Source organism: Lethenteron reissneri, chromosome 27, assembly GCF_015708825.2.
Source record: "Lethenteron reissneri isolate LAM-NWPU_2019-01 chromosome 27, ASM1570882v1, whole genome shotgun sequence".
NCBI classification, from domain to species: Eukaryota; Metazoa; Chordata; class Hyperoartia; order Petromyzontiformes; family Petromyzontidae; genus Lethenteron; species Lethenteron reissneri.
In genome coordinates, this window is record NC_083805.1 from 17,901,994 (window position 1) to 17,916,121 (window position 14,128).

At 48.6% G+C, this 14,128-nt stretch overlaps 1 protein-coding gene across 2 annotated transcripts in view; it reads left to right on the top strand.

Moving 5' to 3' along the window:
- Window positions 1-14,122, top strand: part of MAP2K7 (mitogen-activated protein kinase kinase 7) — a 30,952-nt gene extending 16,830 nt beyond the window's left edge. For both annotated transcript variants that reach the window (XM_061561615.1, XM_061561616.1), the window contains 7 exons: window positions 981-1,100; window positions 3,817-3,924; window positions 5,882-6,061; window positions 7,944-8,024; window positions 9,987-10,129; window positions 10,268-10,313; window positions 11,350-14,122. In XM_061561615.1, the coding sequence (XP_061417599.1) occupies window positions 981-1,100; window positions 3,817-3,924; window positions 5,882-6,061; window positions 7,944-8,024; window positions 9,987-10,129; window positions 10,268-10,313; window positions 11,350-11,478 (807 nt within the window). In that variant the 3' untranslated portion in view covers window positions 11,479-14,122. The remainder of the gene's footprint in view (window positions 1-980; window positions 1,101-3,816; window positions 3,925-5,881; window positions 6,062-7,943; window positions 8,025-9,986; window positions 10,130-10,267; window positions 10,314-11,349) is intronic.
- The last annotated feature ends 6 nt before the right edge of the window (window positions 14,123-14,128 follow it).

Consider the following 14,128-nt stretch of genomic DNA (forward strand, 5'->3'; position numbering starts at 1 on the left):
CACGGCCAAGGCAACAAAGGAGTGGCTCAAGAAGAAGCACATTAAAGTCCTGGAGTGGCCTAGCCAGTCTCCAGACCTTAATCCCATAGAAAATCTGTGGAGGGAGCTGAAGGTTCGAGTTGACAAACGTCAGCCTCGAAACCTTAATGACTTGGAGAAGATCTGCAAAGAGGAGTGGGACAAAATCCCTCCTGAGATGTGTGCAAACCTGGTGGCCAACTACAAGAAACGTCTGACCTCTGTGATTGCCAACAAGGGTTTTGCCACCAAGTACTAAGTCATGTTTTGCAGAGGGGTCAAATACTTATTTCCCTCATTAAATGCAAATAAATGCATAACATTTTTGACATGCGTTTTTCTGGATTTTGTTGTTGTTATTCTGTCTCTCACTGTTCAAATAAACCTACCATTAAAAATTTCGACTGATTATTTCTTTGTCAGTGGGCAAACGTACAAAATCAACAGGGGATCAAATACTTTTTTCCCTCACTGTATATACACGGACACATAACAATGTAGGCATATAATGTGTATGTTTGGATGTATAATCGTTTGTATTGCCTTTTGTAATACAACTTGTATTTACTTAGCATCCTAACGCAGCTCCATCTCAAGATATTGTGTGATCGTGGCTCGAGCGCAGAGAGATATGCACGCATATCTGGATTATGGGTCCATCAGTTGCATATTAGGGGATTGGAATCTGTGGGATTTGGGTCGCCAAACCTTTTGCAGATATTTTCTAAACAGGTAATCTGTCCGATATCTTCGAAGCTCGCGCAAATTGCCATTGCCAACGTTCGCTTGTTTTTCTGAACGCTCTGTGTGTTGCGTATAAACAAAGACAAAGATCCCCCGTATAGCTTCAACAGACTGTAGGGGCAAGTGCTGTTAGTCAGTAGCGCCTATGAACGCCGGCAACGCACCTTCGTACTCGCGCTTGTCTGTGCTCATGCTCGCGCCCGCGTCTCTTGTGACAGCAAATGCGTCGCTCGGGCAACAAGGATGAGAATAAGCGGATCCTCATGGACCTGGACGTGGTGCTCAAGAGCCACGACTGCCCCTACATCGTGCAGTGCCACGGCTCCTTCATCACGAACGTGAGCCCCCGCGACCTTCCACCCCCTCCCCTCCAGGGCCACGAGTGCCACCACCTCCACAGACACCCTCGCAGAAGCAGCAGCAGTAGCAGCAGCGACTTTTCGCTGGCCATCAAACAAAGACGGTCACCGCATCGCGCACTTTCAGATGTGCTTCTGCGGCCGTCTGGACCGCTCTTCTGATGTTAGGAAGCCACTGGAGTTATGCACTTTTAAATCTAGATTTTAAAACTTATTTCTTTAGAACTGCGTATTGTGTTTAGTTTGTTGTCCTTTCCCCACACCTCCAATATGCATGGTTGGCTACGTACTGTGCGAAAGAATTTCAACACACATATAGACCAAACCCGGGCATGTTGCTCAATCAGCCGAGGTCAGTGGTGGCAAATGCATAGATCGTAATCCAAGGGTGGACTGCAAAACATTTTTTGTGAATCTCAGGACAAATCCGAAAACATAAGCAGGCGACAATTTTCATTGCGGCTGATGACAAATAAAAATCTCCGACTACGAATTTGTACATTTCAACATAATAACTTCTCCCAATAGATGGAGTGAGTACTCTGTCGATCCATGCAAGCCTCGCCGAACGAGGGCGTTACGTTCCTAGAAAATTCCTCGTTGGGCAAAACCGCTCTTGACTCATAATAGACCTTGTGGGGAAAATAGGTTTGCGTTCCTGGGTTCGAAATTATCATCCCCTCCCTCTTTGTTGAAATAATTCTACGTGATTTCCGCCCTTGCTATTGTAAACAGTATGCAGCGTCGCTATCCTTGTGTGTGTGTGTGTACACTCTTTATTTTTAAATTTCACCTTAACACATCAACCCCTTCTCCATTCATCTTCCCACACCGCGTCACTCACGCCCAAGGCTCGCCCCTGACCCTGAATTGCCAGCCCGACGCTCGCCCCTAACACCGTTACCGATCCACCATCTGGGCCTCGCTATGACTACCATCCTCAATGAGTGGATGGTAGTGCATTGTGCGTGTTGAGTGTGTTACACTACCACACAAAAACACCAAAAAGCATACGTAAAAGTATACATGGTAAATACATCGTTCTCACAGTTGATTCATCCTCACCTTCCAACGGATGCAGCACTCTCACGGCAGTACTCTTCGACGTGGAGATGAGAATGAGACTCTTAGCAGCGTCAAACCGCGTACAGCCAAAGCGTCACTCCCGTGTTCCAGAAAGCAAACCTCGGGTAAACCGTGTCTAGTCGTAACACGTGTTCCGTAAAGCCACTTTGGCGACGGTGTTCCTGTATTCCTGTATAGTGATAAAGTTGTTGGTCGGAGATTTCTGTTCCATCTCGGAGCCCGTTGATATTTACCAAAATGGATCACGGGCCTAGGTGTATTTGCCACTGCTGTCCTAGATCTATCAAAACTGTGCAGTTTATTGTAATAAAAAAAACGAATCAATAGAATACCGGTACCAGATCTCGGTACAAATCAATTCTTCACCCGAACACAGATGCCAATTCCCTGACTGCGGATAAAAACCGGACAGGTGGCAACCCACCCGAGTACAGCCAGAACAGGTGACATGTCTCCATGACCAGTATGCAAAAAATGAAACCCGGAGTAAATCGGAAGGTGGGACAGTGTAGCAGTCTCTTGTCATGGAGTTTTCTCTGTGCCTTCCCCCTGTTTTGCATCGGTTTCTCTGGGTTCTCTGGTTTCTTCCCATAGCTCAATAAATAAGTGGTGTTGGCCAAACATTAGAATGCTGAAAGGTTACCTTCAAATTACTCGCTCTACTTTACGGAGAGTAAAACAAGACTTGGCAGGACCCTCTTGAAATTGAGGATTGAGACTCGGTGTGGTTTTCCTGGCTAAACAAGCAAAATAATACTAATAATTATGAATACAGGAAAACCGACGACGTTTTATTGAACGCGTGTTGCGGCTTTACACAGTTTACTTAATGAGGTCTTGTTTCCGGAACATGGGGGTGATGTTTTGGCTGTACGCGGTTTGACATTGCAAAGATTGTTGCTGAGACAGTTGCTAGAAAGGCGCTTGTGAGAGTGTTGTGTCCATTGGAAGGTACTATGGTGGGAAAGAATCAATTGTGAGAACGATTGATCTACCACGTAGCATTTTATGCGTGTTTCTTTGGTGCGTGCCAATGTTCCACCATACTGTACTCGGCATGCTCACGCACAACGCAAATGTTCACGCGCACATGCAGCCGCACACATCTAGCCGCCCACTCGCTGCGGATGTCGGTGTGAGTAGCTCCGCTCCAGGGAACGCTTTTTTTGGTGTTGCCGTGTTTACCTGGTGTCGAGAAGAGCACGGTTGGCTACGTGCGGTGCGAAAGACGTTCAACGTACGTACGTATATGCATACAAGAGGGTCATTGGTGAGATATCCACAAATGGATAACTCTCTAATTGATTCAAACTTCCAGGATGTTGAAGATTTGTCAATTTATTTAAAAGATATTGGCGGTGAAGTCCAAATGGTTCTTGCCTGGTGACAATGGAATACGAAATATATTTATTCCCAGACGTGATTCACTCGGTAGTCTGCAAATCTGTGTCGTTACATTAAGACCTGCATTTTTCATCCATGTCTACTTGCCAGGTAAGGGTGGCAAGTCAGAAGATCTGAAGCGGGATTGCCTTTCATGTGAAACACGTGACACCTGCGCACGCGTGTAAACCCGCGTGTGTGCGTGTGTGCGTGTGTGCCTGCATAGACGGACGTTTTCATTGCAATGGAGCTGATGGGGACCTGCGCAGAAAAATTAAAAAAGCGGATCCAAGGACCGATACCGGAGAATATCCTGGGGAAAATGACCGTTGCGGTAAGTTTACGAATGTTGTATACAGGTCGCAAACGACATGAAAGTTGAAACCGTGTCGCAAGTTCCACCGTCTCTATCCACCGCGGAGTGTAAAATGGCTGACGGCACAGCTTGCCGATTGGCAGGCCGCGTGTGGTGGGCCACAATGTGGGTATGCCCGTCTCTCCTGACATCGCCTGGTTCATGTGGAAGAGTAGACCAAATACCCTCCGGAGTTGGTTCCAGCGGAGGGCTTTCCGCCAGCAGTGGGCGTGAGCAGTGAGTTGCAGGGCCGCACCGTGACGGTTTACTCCGCGATGAAACTGTGACGCTTGGGGGGCACGCGTGCGTGCGTCGCCAGTGACGAGAGGGCGCACATTTAAGTTGTTGTGCATTGGAGGAAAGTGACCGTGGCTGGAATTCTTATATTTGCCCCAGTGTTTTGATGGATGTAACCGTCCATCTTCCGTGGCCTCTATAGGTGCTCGCTAACAGCACTTGCCCCGACAGTCTGTTACAGGCTATACGGGGGGTATTTGTCTTTATCTTTGTGTAGATAGGTCGACTTATCTTAACCGGTACTGTGCCTTCTCTAGGTCGACTTAGCCTCAAATGAGTCCCTGGTGTAGTGCATAAGCATTGTCACTGGGGAGACAAAGGCGGTTGGGCGTGGTGCTGGCCACCCCCACCCCCTTGTATTCTGTTCTGGCCTTCAAAGGCGCTCTCGCTAACAGCACTTGCCCCAAGAGTCTGTTAAAAGCTGTACGGGGGGCGTCTTTGTAGATAGTACTCGCAGGAAGTACCCGGCGTTGCCCGGGTCTTTAAAATATTTCAAAACTACTCTTAAAAATCTAACAGCAGTGCATACTGACTATGATTACAGCAGTGCATATTGTGGTGGTACCTGCTTTCACTGCAGCAGTGCATACCGTGGTGGTACCTGCTATGATTACAGCAGTGCATACCGACTGGTGGTACCTGCTATGATTAAAGCAGTGCATACCGACTGGTGGTTTCTGCTATCACTACAGTAGTACATGCTGACTCTATAGCAGTATTTATCGACTCTATAGCACAAAGTACTCACCTGATAGAGTGGCGTGGTGAGGCCTAGTCCCGTGCAGAGCCTCCGGCCTCGCCTAGATTGTCCAGCCGGCCGAGGTGGCACCTTGGCAGGCTGGGGCTGGGCTGCTAACCCTGACTCCCCCACCAGCCATGATCTCACCGGCCGCTCTGCAGTAATATCTATGGCCTATAGTGGTAGCATCTAGCGACTGTATAGTAGTAATAACTGCACGCATCGGGGTGGGGGGGACATCACACAGTGAAGAATTGACGTCAGCATTTAGTGTATTTTTATAGCTTTTTTAACGCGAAAGAAAATGTCCCCCTCACTCCCACCAAAGGCGTGCGACTTGGCATGGTCCCCCCCCCCCACCAAAGGCGCGTGAGTTGGTATGGTCGTGCACGCGTCATAAATAAATACATAAATAAAAGGGAAGCGCACAAAAATCGCACTAAATCGCTAATGAAACTAATTTAAAGTTGACGGATGTGAAAAAGGAATAGTGTACCTAGCTATTTTTTTAAGTAAACCCCACCGTTGGAGAGCCAAGCGCGCGAATACACAAACCCATACACAAACACACACACAATTTTTTTTCTTTTATATATATAGATAGTGGGGAGCGGTAGTGTAGCAGTGAGCGCGCTGCGCTACAAACCCGGTAACCCGAGTTCGATTCCCGCTCACGGCCAACACCAGTGACGATTATCTGAACCGGTCCCGGGCCTCCCCTAGGCCGACTCAGCCTCAAATGAGTGCCTGGTACTGAGGTGTAAACATCGCCACTGGGGAGACAAAGGCGACCGGGTGTAATGTTGGCCACCCACCCCAAAGCGAGCGCCATCATAGAGCGCTCGCTTTGCCCCAACAGTCTGTTGAATGCCATATGGAGGACCTTTGTCACCTTTGTAGATAGTGAAGGCTCTCAGCTACCTCAAGGAGAAGCACGGAGTCATCCACCGTGACGTAAAGCCTTCCAACATCCTGCTCGACTCCAGGGGTCGCATCAAGCTCTGCGACTTTGGTATCAGCGGTCGCCTGGTGGACAGCAAAGCGAAGACCCGGGGCGCCGGCTGCGCTGCCTACATGGCGGTGAGTGCCTCTCTCCTGCCGGGCCTGCATGTTGTTGTTGGTTACGAGTCCGCCGCCAAGCACAGGGCCCCAAGGTCCAACATGTCGAAGAGGCCAGCAACAAACGGCACTTTAAAAGTTGTCGTGGATAAGAGTGCCAAACGTTTCTTGAATTGAGCGAGATGGTTAGAAGAGGTTTTGTGAGAGGAGACTACGGTACGGAATTGTTGTGATTTGAGGTGTGGTGCTTGAGTGAGTCGGTGGGTGGCTGAGTGGGGAGCAGTCGTGTAGCGGTTAGCGCTACGCTGCGCTACAAAGCCGGCGACCCGAGTTCTATTCTCGCTCACGGCCACCACCGGTGACGATTATCTTAACCGGTCCTGGGCCTCCCCTAAATGGACCCAGCCTCAAATTAGTACCTGGTGTGGTGTGTAAACATCGCCACGAGGGAGACAAAGGCCGCCGGGCGTGGTGTTCGTGTGTTGCCGGCCTTCATAGGTGCTACCCGCTAACAGCACTTGCCCCAACAGTCTGTTCAGGCTACACGGGGAAGCTTTGTGTTAGTGTGTGCGAGGGGCTCGTAACCCATCCAAATTGCATTTATTTTGCCAACCACTTCAGTGCAAACACCCAAATTAAGCTTGTACTTTTACTAGAGGACCCAAGGGAACAGGCGTTTATGATGTCTGTTGTCTGCTATACATTTCCACACGATAAGCCACTTCGCTTCTGAAAAGAGCTATGCAGTTTAGCTCAGTGGGGCCTTACCTGGTAAAATAGTTAATAGTTTTATAGTTTTCAGGGGGTTTCCAGAAAGAGCAGGCAACCACTCTGCAGTTGGCCACGTGGATTGTCCACACACCCGTTGCGGGGGAGAGGCTGACACAGGAGTTCCGGTGGACTGGTTCTGGCTCCCGGTACGATGAGTGGGAGGAAACTGCCAAAAAACAGGCAGTGGCTCTTATGAACAAAAGAATGTCGGCAGTCGCCCTCCAAAAATTGAGGAAAGCAGATGAGTGACGCTCACAGCAATGTGCGGTGCGCAAGATGGTGCATCTGGCAGTCATTTCAGTCGGTCACCTGGGTCTGTCCCGTGTTCTGTCAGCGAGCCTTCGGCACTTCACATCGCCTCAAGGTGCTCCTAGCCTGGCACAAGCGCCGTGGTGACGTCACCATCAATTAGCGGCGAATGGCGACTGTGGCCTGCAGTGGGTGGTGGTTGAGTACGGTTTCGATTGGAGGAAACAGTCTGGGTGGCGGAATCGACGCGTGAAGTTCACGGGTACAGTAGCCACGGTAGTAGCGGCAGAAGAGTGACAAATAGGTGACTGACCGCTGGTGAGCGAGTGACCGGAGTGATTCCGTGAGCGAGTGATTATGCACAGCTTTCCCAATGCAATGCAATAAAAATGAAAATTATATGGAAACGTCGCCATTATTAGAAAGTGTATCGACAGCATTCGTTGTAGTATATCCTTAGGCATTTACAGGTTGTAGCAATTAATAATCAGAAAATGTATTTAACATTTAGAAAAATAGATTTTAATTATGTATATGTACTCGTATATTAGAGCATTCTTGTACCAATTACGATTGATGGGGGCAATATACTTCATAATTCAACGAAAGTTGATAACATTTACCTGATGATGATTGCTTGTGTTGCAGTCGAAACGTCGTGAGAATTTTAATTGTTTAATATTTTTATTATTTTATTATTTCCCTTCCACGTGCCTTTACCAAAAGAACCAAGAATATGAATTCTTGCAGTCACGAAAGCTTTAAATAAAAATGTATATTTATACCGTTACTGCATTTAAAACGAATGGTGTTTTTATGATTATTTTTATTCTTACAGCTGGTGGTCCCGTCTGTATGTGTCCGTGCATTCCCATGTGCGTAGCCTGAGAGAATAGATCCTCCGGACCCAACGCACCCTGACTATGACATCCGGGCGGACGTCTGGAGTCTGGGAATCTCACTGGTACAGGCCGATCCATCCACTCTTCACATCCTCTCACGTAGATCCTTGTCGATGTACACAGCAGCGCAGTCATCGCCCGAAATCCATTTCGATGTTTCTTTCACGTAGTTTTACGATCGTTTTTATTTAATTAATTTATCCGAGGCCAACTCTAGCTATAGGAAGTTAATTTTAATCAAGGTTGGTTATTTTTCAGAACTTTTCGATATTTAAATCCTATAATGCATTTGTCTTGGTGATGATTTTTGTCCGGTTGTTTTTACTCTCATTGCGTTATTATTGAATTTAGTTCTTTACGTTGTTAATTTTGCCGTTGTGTTGACCCAGATGACTCTTGCACATGAGACTCGTCTGGTTGCGTGAAACGCACTTCAAACGTGTCGCTTCCTCTGTGCGCTGCACTCATGGCCAGTCTCCTCCCTCGTGCCCTCCATGGCCGCATATTCCTCATCCCTCACATGGTCACCCGGCCTGAACACCGTTATCCACTGGGCCTTGAACAGCCCTCGCATGTCAGGATGCACTGGCAGACCCTCATCTCTAAACTATTCTCGCTTCTTACCAAACTCATCGATTCAGGAGTTTCAATCGTGATCCTGAATTGTTCAAATATATTCAGAATATTTGAGTGTACACCGCACTGCATACACCACTTCAAACGAAACCACACCACACACACGACATTCGCTACACCATGCACACGTGTGTGTGTGTGTATGTTGAACTTCTTTCGCACCGTATGTAGCCAACCGCGCTAATCAGAGGTGCGGGGGAAGGACAACAAACTAAACACACTATGACAACAACAACAGCCACCAATTGGCACGTAGTGGCAGTGATGTTACCACAGCGCTTGTGCCAGGCTCAGATAGACTTTTAGGCCACGTAAAGTGTCGAAGGCTCGCTGACAAGTGGCTTAGGTGTTGTGGGTTGACCAATACCCCACCTGTACTCCCACACTCTGCCACCTCGCTGCGTTGTCGCCGCATGGCGCTCTGCTCATTGTTGTGAGCATCGCTGCCCTTCATTGTTGCTGAAGGGCAACTGCCTTCGACTCCTCAGTAGTGTCCTTCACGATCCTCCACAAAAGCTGATATTGACACCGCTGGCACGAGTTTTCAGCATGTCCAATCAGCTTTACATCCTCTTGTACCACATCAGTCCATGTCTTCTGCAGCCATGCTGAACCCATTTAGCCCCCTATATCTGGCCAAACAGAATATGATTGGGGATGCGGTGGCAGGACATGTGGGCTACGTGACCCAGCCAACACAGCCTTGTCTGCCAGAGGAGCTCACCGGTTGGATTGTGTCCAGATCTTTCAAGGATACTAGAGCTCCTCACACAAGCCAGCCTTGTTAAACTCATGATAGATTGATTATAGGCAGGCCAGACTGGCGTAGATGCTTTTTTAGAGGGGTCCACATATTGTGGCAGAGAAGACTCACAGCTTCATATGGAACCATAGGCTCGGTAGCTTGCACACACTATTATGCAGCCGATGAAAATGTCACTCAACTGTTTTGGAGCGAGATCGCAGCTGCTCAGCCCGAACTGGTCATAAGCACACTGCCCAGGTATAGAAACGTCTCCACTCTGCTGCTCCATCCTGCCCAGCTATAGGTTGTATTCGCGTCTGCCATTTGGGTGGCAGGGTGGCGCAGTGGTAACAATAACGTGCCTGACGGCAAACAGCACCTGGGTACGATTCCCGACCGCTGCGCCTTTCTGCGTGGAGTTTTTTTGTTGACGTCACTCTGTTTTGTATGGTATTGGCAAAACATCCCAATGCTGACCATTTACCTGCACATTTTATTTCTCACCTGGGATTACACGAACAAACATCTCCCCATACTGCCACAACCTGGCAGAACTTTCCTGAAAATGTCTTGAGACTCGGTGAGGGTTTCCTGGGTCAACAGACGCAATGCTAATCCAGTGACGCTCTGCTTGGGGGTGTAGGTGGAGCTGGCCACGGGGCAGTTCCCATACCAGAACTGCAAGACAGATTTCGAGGTGCTCACCAAGGTCCTTCAAGAAGACCCTCCGCTCCTGCCAAGCGACATGGGCTTCTCACTTGACTTCCAGGCGTTCGTAAAGGACTGGTACCTCGCACACTGCACGCTTGCCCACGTGCACCTCCCGTGATGTGACGTCCGCGTTTTGCCGTGTTTTGCCATCTTTCCGTCCTCGCATCGAAGGCGTCTCTGCCATTTCTAAGTTATGTTTTTGTCTCTCGACAGCCTTACGAAAGACCATCGCAAACGGCCAAAGTACAACAAGCTCTTGGTGAATGTACACACAGCATCTTTGCAAATCACCTAAACACGTTTATGTATGAAAAGCAAAGACGAAGATTCCCCATAAAGCCTTAAATAGACTCTTTGGGTACGAGGGCTGTTAGCAAGCTCCTGTTAAGGAATGTTTGTTTAAATGTTTTGCCACAGGTATCTATTTAGGTGTTTGAACATCTTAACACCTACTGTTTTATTGCCAGAAAGGGTAAACACCTATTATTATTTTTCATCATCTTGGATACTGGCAAAAAGGTCCCATCGATAGGGATGTTCTTCTCAACATTTTTTCAATTGATCTCCTAATGCAGCACTTGATTACCATACCCGCATGTATATCACGCGCACACACGCAAACCTACGCAGGCATGAAAGTGCATACATACGAGAACATGCAGTCGGAAGCATACGCACAAATGTGCACGCAAAGTAGTGGGATGTACGGGTGCTTTGTAATCCTGGAGAGTTGGGATGGGGAATGACCTGAATGAATATTTCTTGTCACAAGACACCTGTTTGTCTGGTCGCTTGCACTTGCTGTGTCAGTCGTTGGATTGCAAATTGAGAGGCGGCATAGGTACACCACGAATAATACACCGTGAGAGAGTTAAAAAAAATGTCAGGCGCGAGGAATGTTAAACTTGTGAAAGTTACTTTACTGGCTGGAAAATCTTTGTATTGGCTCAACAGATTGGGGACCTTAAAGGCAAAATTGGATTGATTTTACTTTTCATTTTACCAGGTAAGACCCACTGAGCTATGTAGCTCTTTTTCAGAAGTGACCTGGCCACAAATGAAAGCTCAATGAAGTGGCTTACCACAGGGAAATTTATACCAGTCAAAACTCTAAACGCGTGATGTTGATTCGAGATGTGGAGGGAAAAACCGGAGGACCCGGAGAAAAATCCACGCGACCACAGGGAGAACGTGCAAACTTGGGATCGAACCCACGACCTGTTTACCAGGCGAGGCAGTTAACGTCTCGTCCACGAGATCCACGCGATGTCTTCTTGGCGTGTGCACACGCGCAGGAGCACGCTTTCCTGCGGCGGTACGAGCGAGTGGAGGTGGACGTGGCCACGTGGTTCCGCGACGTCATGGCCTCCACGGAGTCTCCGCGCGCGGCTCCATCGCACGCGCAGCCCTTCTCCCTGCGATAGACGACAACGGCCACTCCGGGCCCACTGCCAGCCATGTAACCCTCCCCGCACGCGCACACCGCTCTCTCAGATGCCGCCATTCACACACTCTTGCTTCGGGCGGCGAGGCGACGCGGTGGTAACGCTTGTGCCTCAGCAGCGAGAAGGACCTGGGCTCGATTCCCTGACTCGGGCGCCTTTCTGCGCGGAGGTTGTATGTTCGCCTGCTCTGCAGAGTGAGTGGGTGAATGAGTGTGTACGAGTGGAAAGGGGAGGAGAAATACCTCAGCCCAGATAACTCCATGAGGCAAGGTGGGGATGGACTTCCTGGGGCTGCAGTGCCTTAAATATTGGAGAAAGTAGCCACCCTCTGTGAGTGGCTGGCTGATGTGCTGTCTGTTGAGGAAGTATGAGGAGCGATTCATAGTCTTGAGATGGGGAAAAACACTCGGAAGAGATCATCTCCAAAGCGAAATGCTGAGAGAGGGTGGCGTCTGTATGCAGACTGTCCTACATCACATCACAACTGTCTGGACCACAGGACGGGCTCCGCAGGATTGTAAGGATGCTATTGTGGTCGCCATTTAAAAGGGGGTGGACTGTACTGATTGTAGCAACTACCGGGGCATCTCCCTCCTGAGTGTGCTGGGAAAGGTCCTGGAAAGGACAATTCAACATCACGTTGCAAGGCACTCTGAAGGAAGGCATGCGGAGCCCTAATGTGGTTTCAGGCCAGGGCGGTCCTGCACAGATGCCATATTCTATGTCCATGTGCTGTAGCAGAGGTGGAGATACTTTCAACAGGACCTACATCTCTGCTTTATGACCTGGTCAAGGCCGATGATATCATCCATAGGCCAGGGCTCTGGATTATTCTTTGTACTTTCGATGTCCCTGACCTTCATGGTGGTGGGTGGGCCCAGGTGAATCTGCGTAACTGGGAGTCCGAGCCATTCCTTGTTCACCTTGGAGGTGCGACAGGCATATCCAATGGCTCCTACATTATTTAACATCTCTTTTGACCACCTTGTTCGAGAAGCTTTCCATGGCTTTTCTAAAGGAATTTAATCTAGTAAAAATTCAATGGGAGGCTGATCGATGCTTGGGTGCGGGTCAAGGGATGGCTCCCTATTGGTCAACCATGCTACATATGCTTATGATCTTGTAATTGCTGTTCATCCTGAGAAGGAGTTGGAGACTGCTGTTGAACCTGGAGCATTCACTAAAATATAGTGCCTTACTATCAGAGAGAGTGGAGAAGTTTATGTACCTGGACGTCATGCTTATGACCAGCTCCGGTTTGACAGCAGAGGTCTCACTCCCAATCAGTCGAGTGGCATCTTTTCATCAGCTGCGCAATGCTGTGTAGCTAAATGGATGCAGCACAGGCTAGAGAAGAGATGATGGGCTGATGCGGTACAGGAGGATGTGGAGTTGATTGGTCTTGTCGAGGACTGGCACCAGCAGTGTCAAAATCGGCCTCTGTGAAGGACGCTACTGGGCAGTTGGAGGCAGTTACCCTCCAACAACAGCGGAGGGCGGAGGAGTGACGCTCACAACAGAGCGCCGGGCAGATAAAAAGCAACTTGGCACAGTAAGGGACACAGGTGGTGTATCTGCCGGTCATCTCAGTCAGTCAACCCATGTGTACCTGGGTCTTTTTCCCGTGACTTGTCTGCAAGCCTTCGGCACTTCACGTGGCCTCAAAGCACACCTAGCCTGGCACAAGCAGTGGTGTCGTCACCACCACTTACTGGCGAATGGCGGCTGTTGTTGTGCGGGGAACGGTAGCTCAGTGGTTAATGCACTGGGCAACAACCCGATAAAAAGAGTTCGATTCCCGCTAACATCCAATAACTGTAGAATAATTTAACCGGTTCCTTAACCTCCCCTTGGTCGACTCAGGCTTAAAAATGAGTACCTGGTGTGGTGGGTGAACATCACCACTGGGGAGACAAAGACGGCCGAGCGTGGTGTTGGCCACCTACCCACCTCATGTGCCGTTCCGGCCTTCATAAGTGTGCACTAACAGCACTTGCCGTGACCGTCTGTTAAGGTTATACAGGGAATGTTTGTGCGAGTTTGTCTGTGTGCATCAGTCTTTGTTTTCTCTGCATTCTACGGTTTCCTCCCATAAAGTAAACACACAATGTAACTGGTATTGGCCAAACATTCCATTGCTGAAAAATTACCTGAATTAACTACTCAGTTAGAATTGCACAAAACAGCATCATCCTCTAATGCACAGACTTAGCAAGGAACCTCTTGAAAAAGTGTCTTGAGACTAGGTGAGGCCCTTCTGAGTAAATAACTGAAATTATTAAAAGAAATATTTTTGTTAGATGTGTATGTTGTACTCCACAGACTACATGACCTTGTCAAACCTACAGCGTTCTCTGCATAGCTTGGTAATTTTGGTGGTATCTGATCAAATCTCCTTCCCTGGTGCCTCTGCTCATTAAATTGTATTGCAAAGCACTGATATAAAATCTCCAGCCGCCAAATTCTGTTTTGCATTTACATTTTCAATGGTAAATGTTGTGGTAGGTGGGAAAGCACGAGGAGAAGGTGGCAGCTTAATCTTGCACATGTGATGAGGCAAAAAGATTGTGCTGAGTGGGCCGTGCGCGCACCTCCGGTTAGCACGTTTGGCTACGTACGGTGCGAAAGG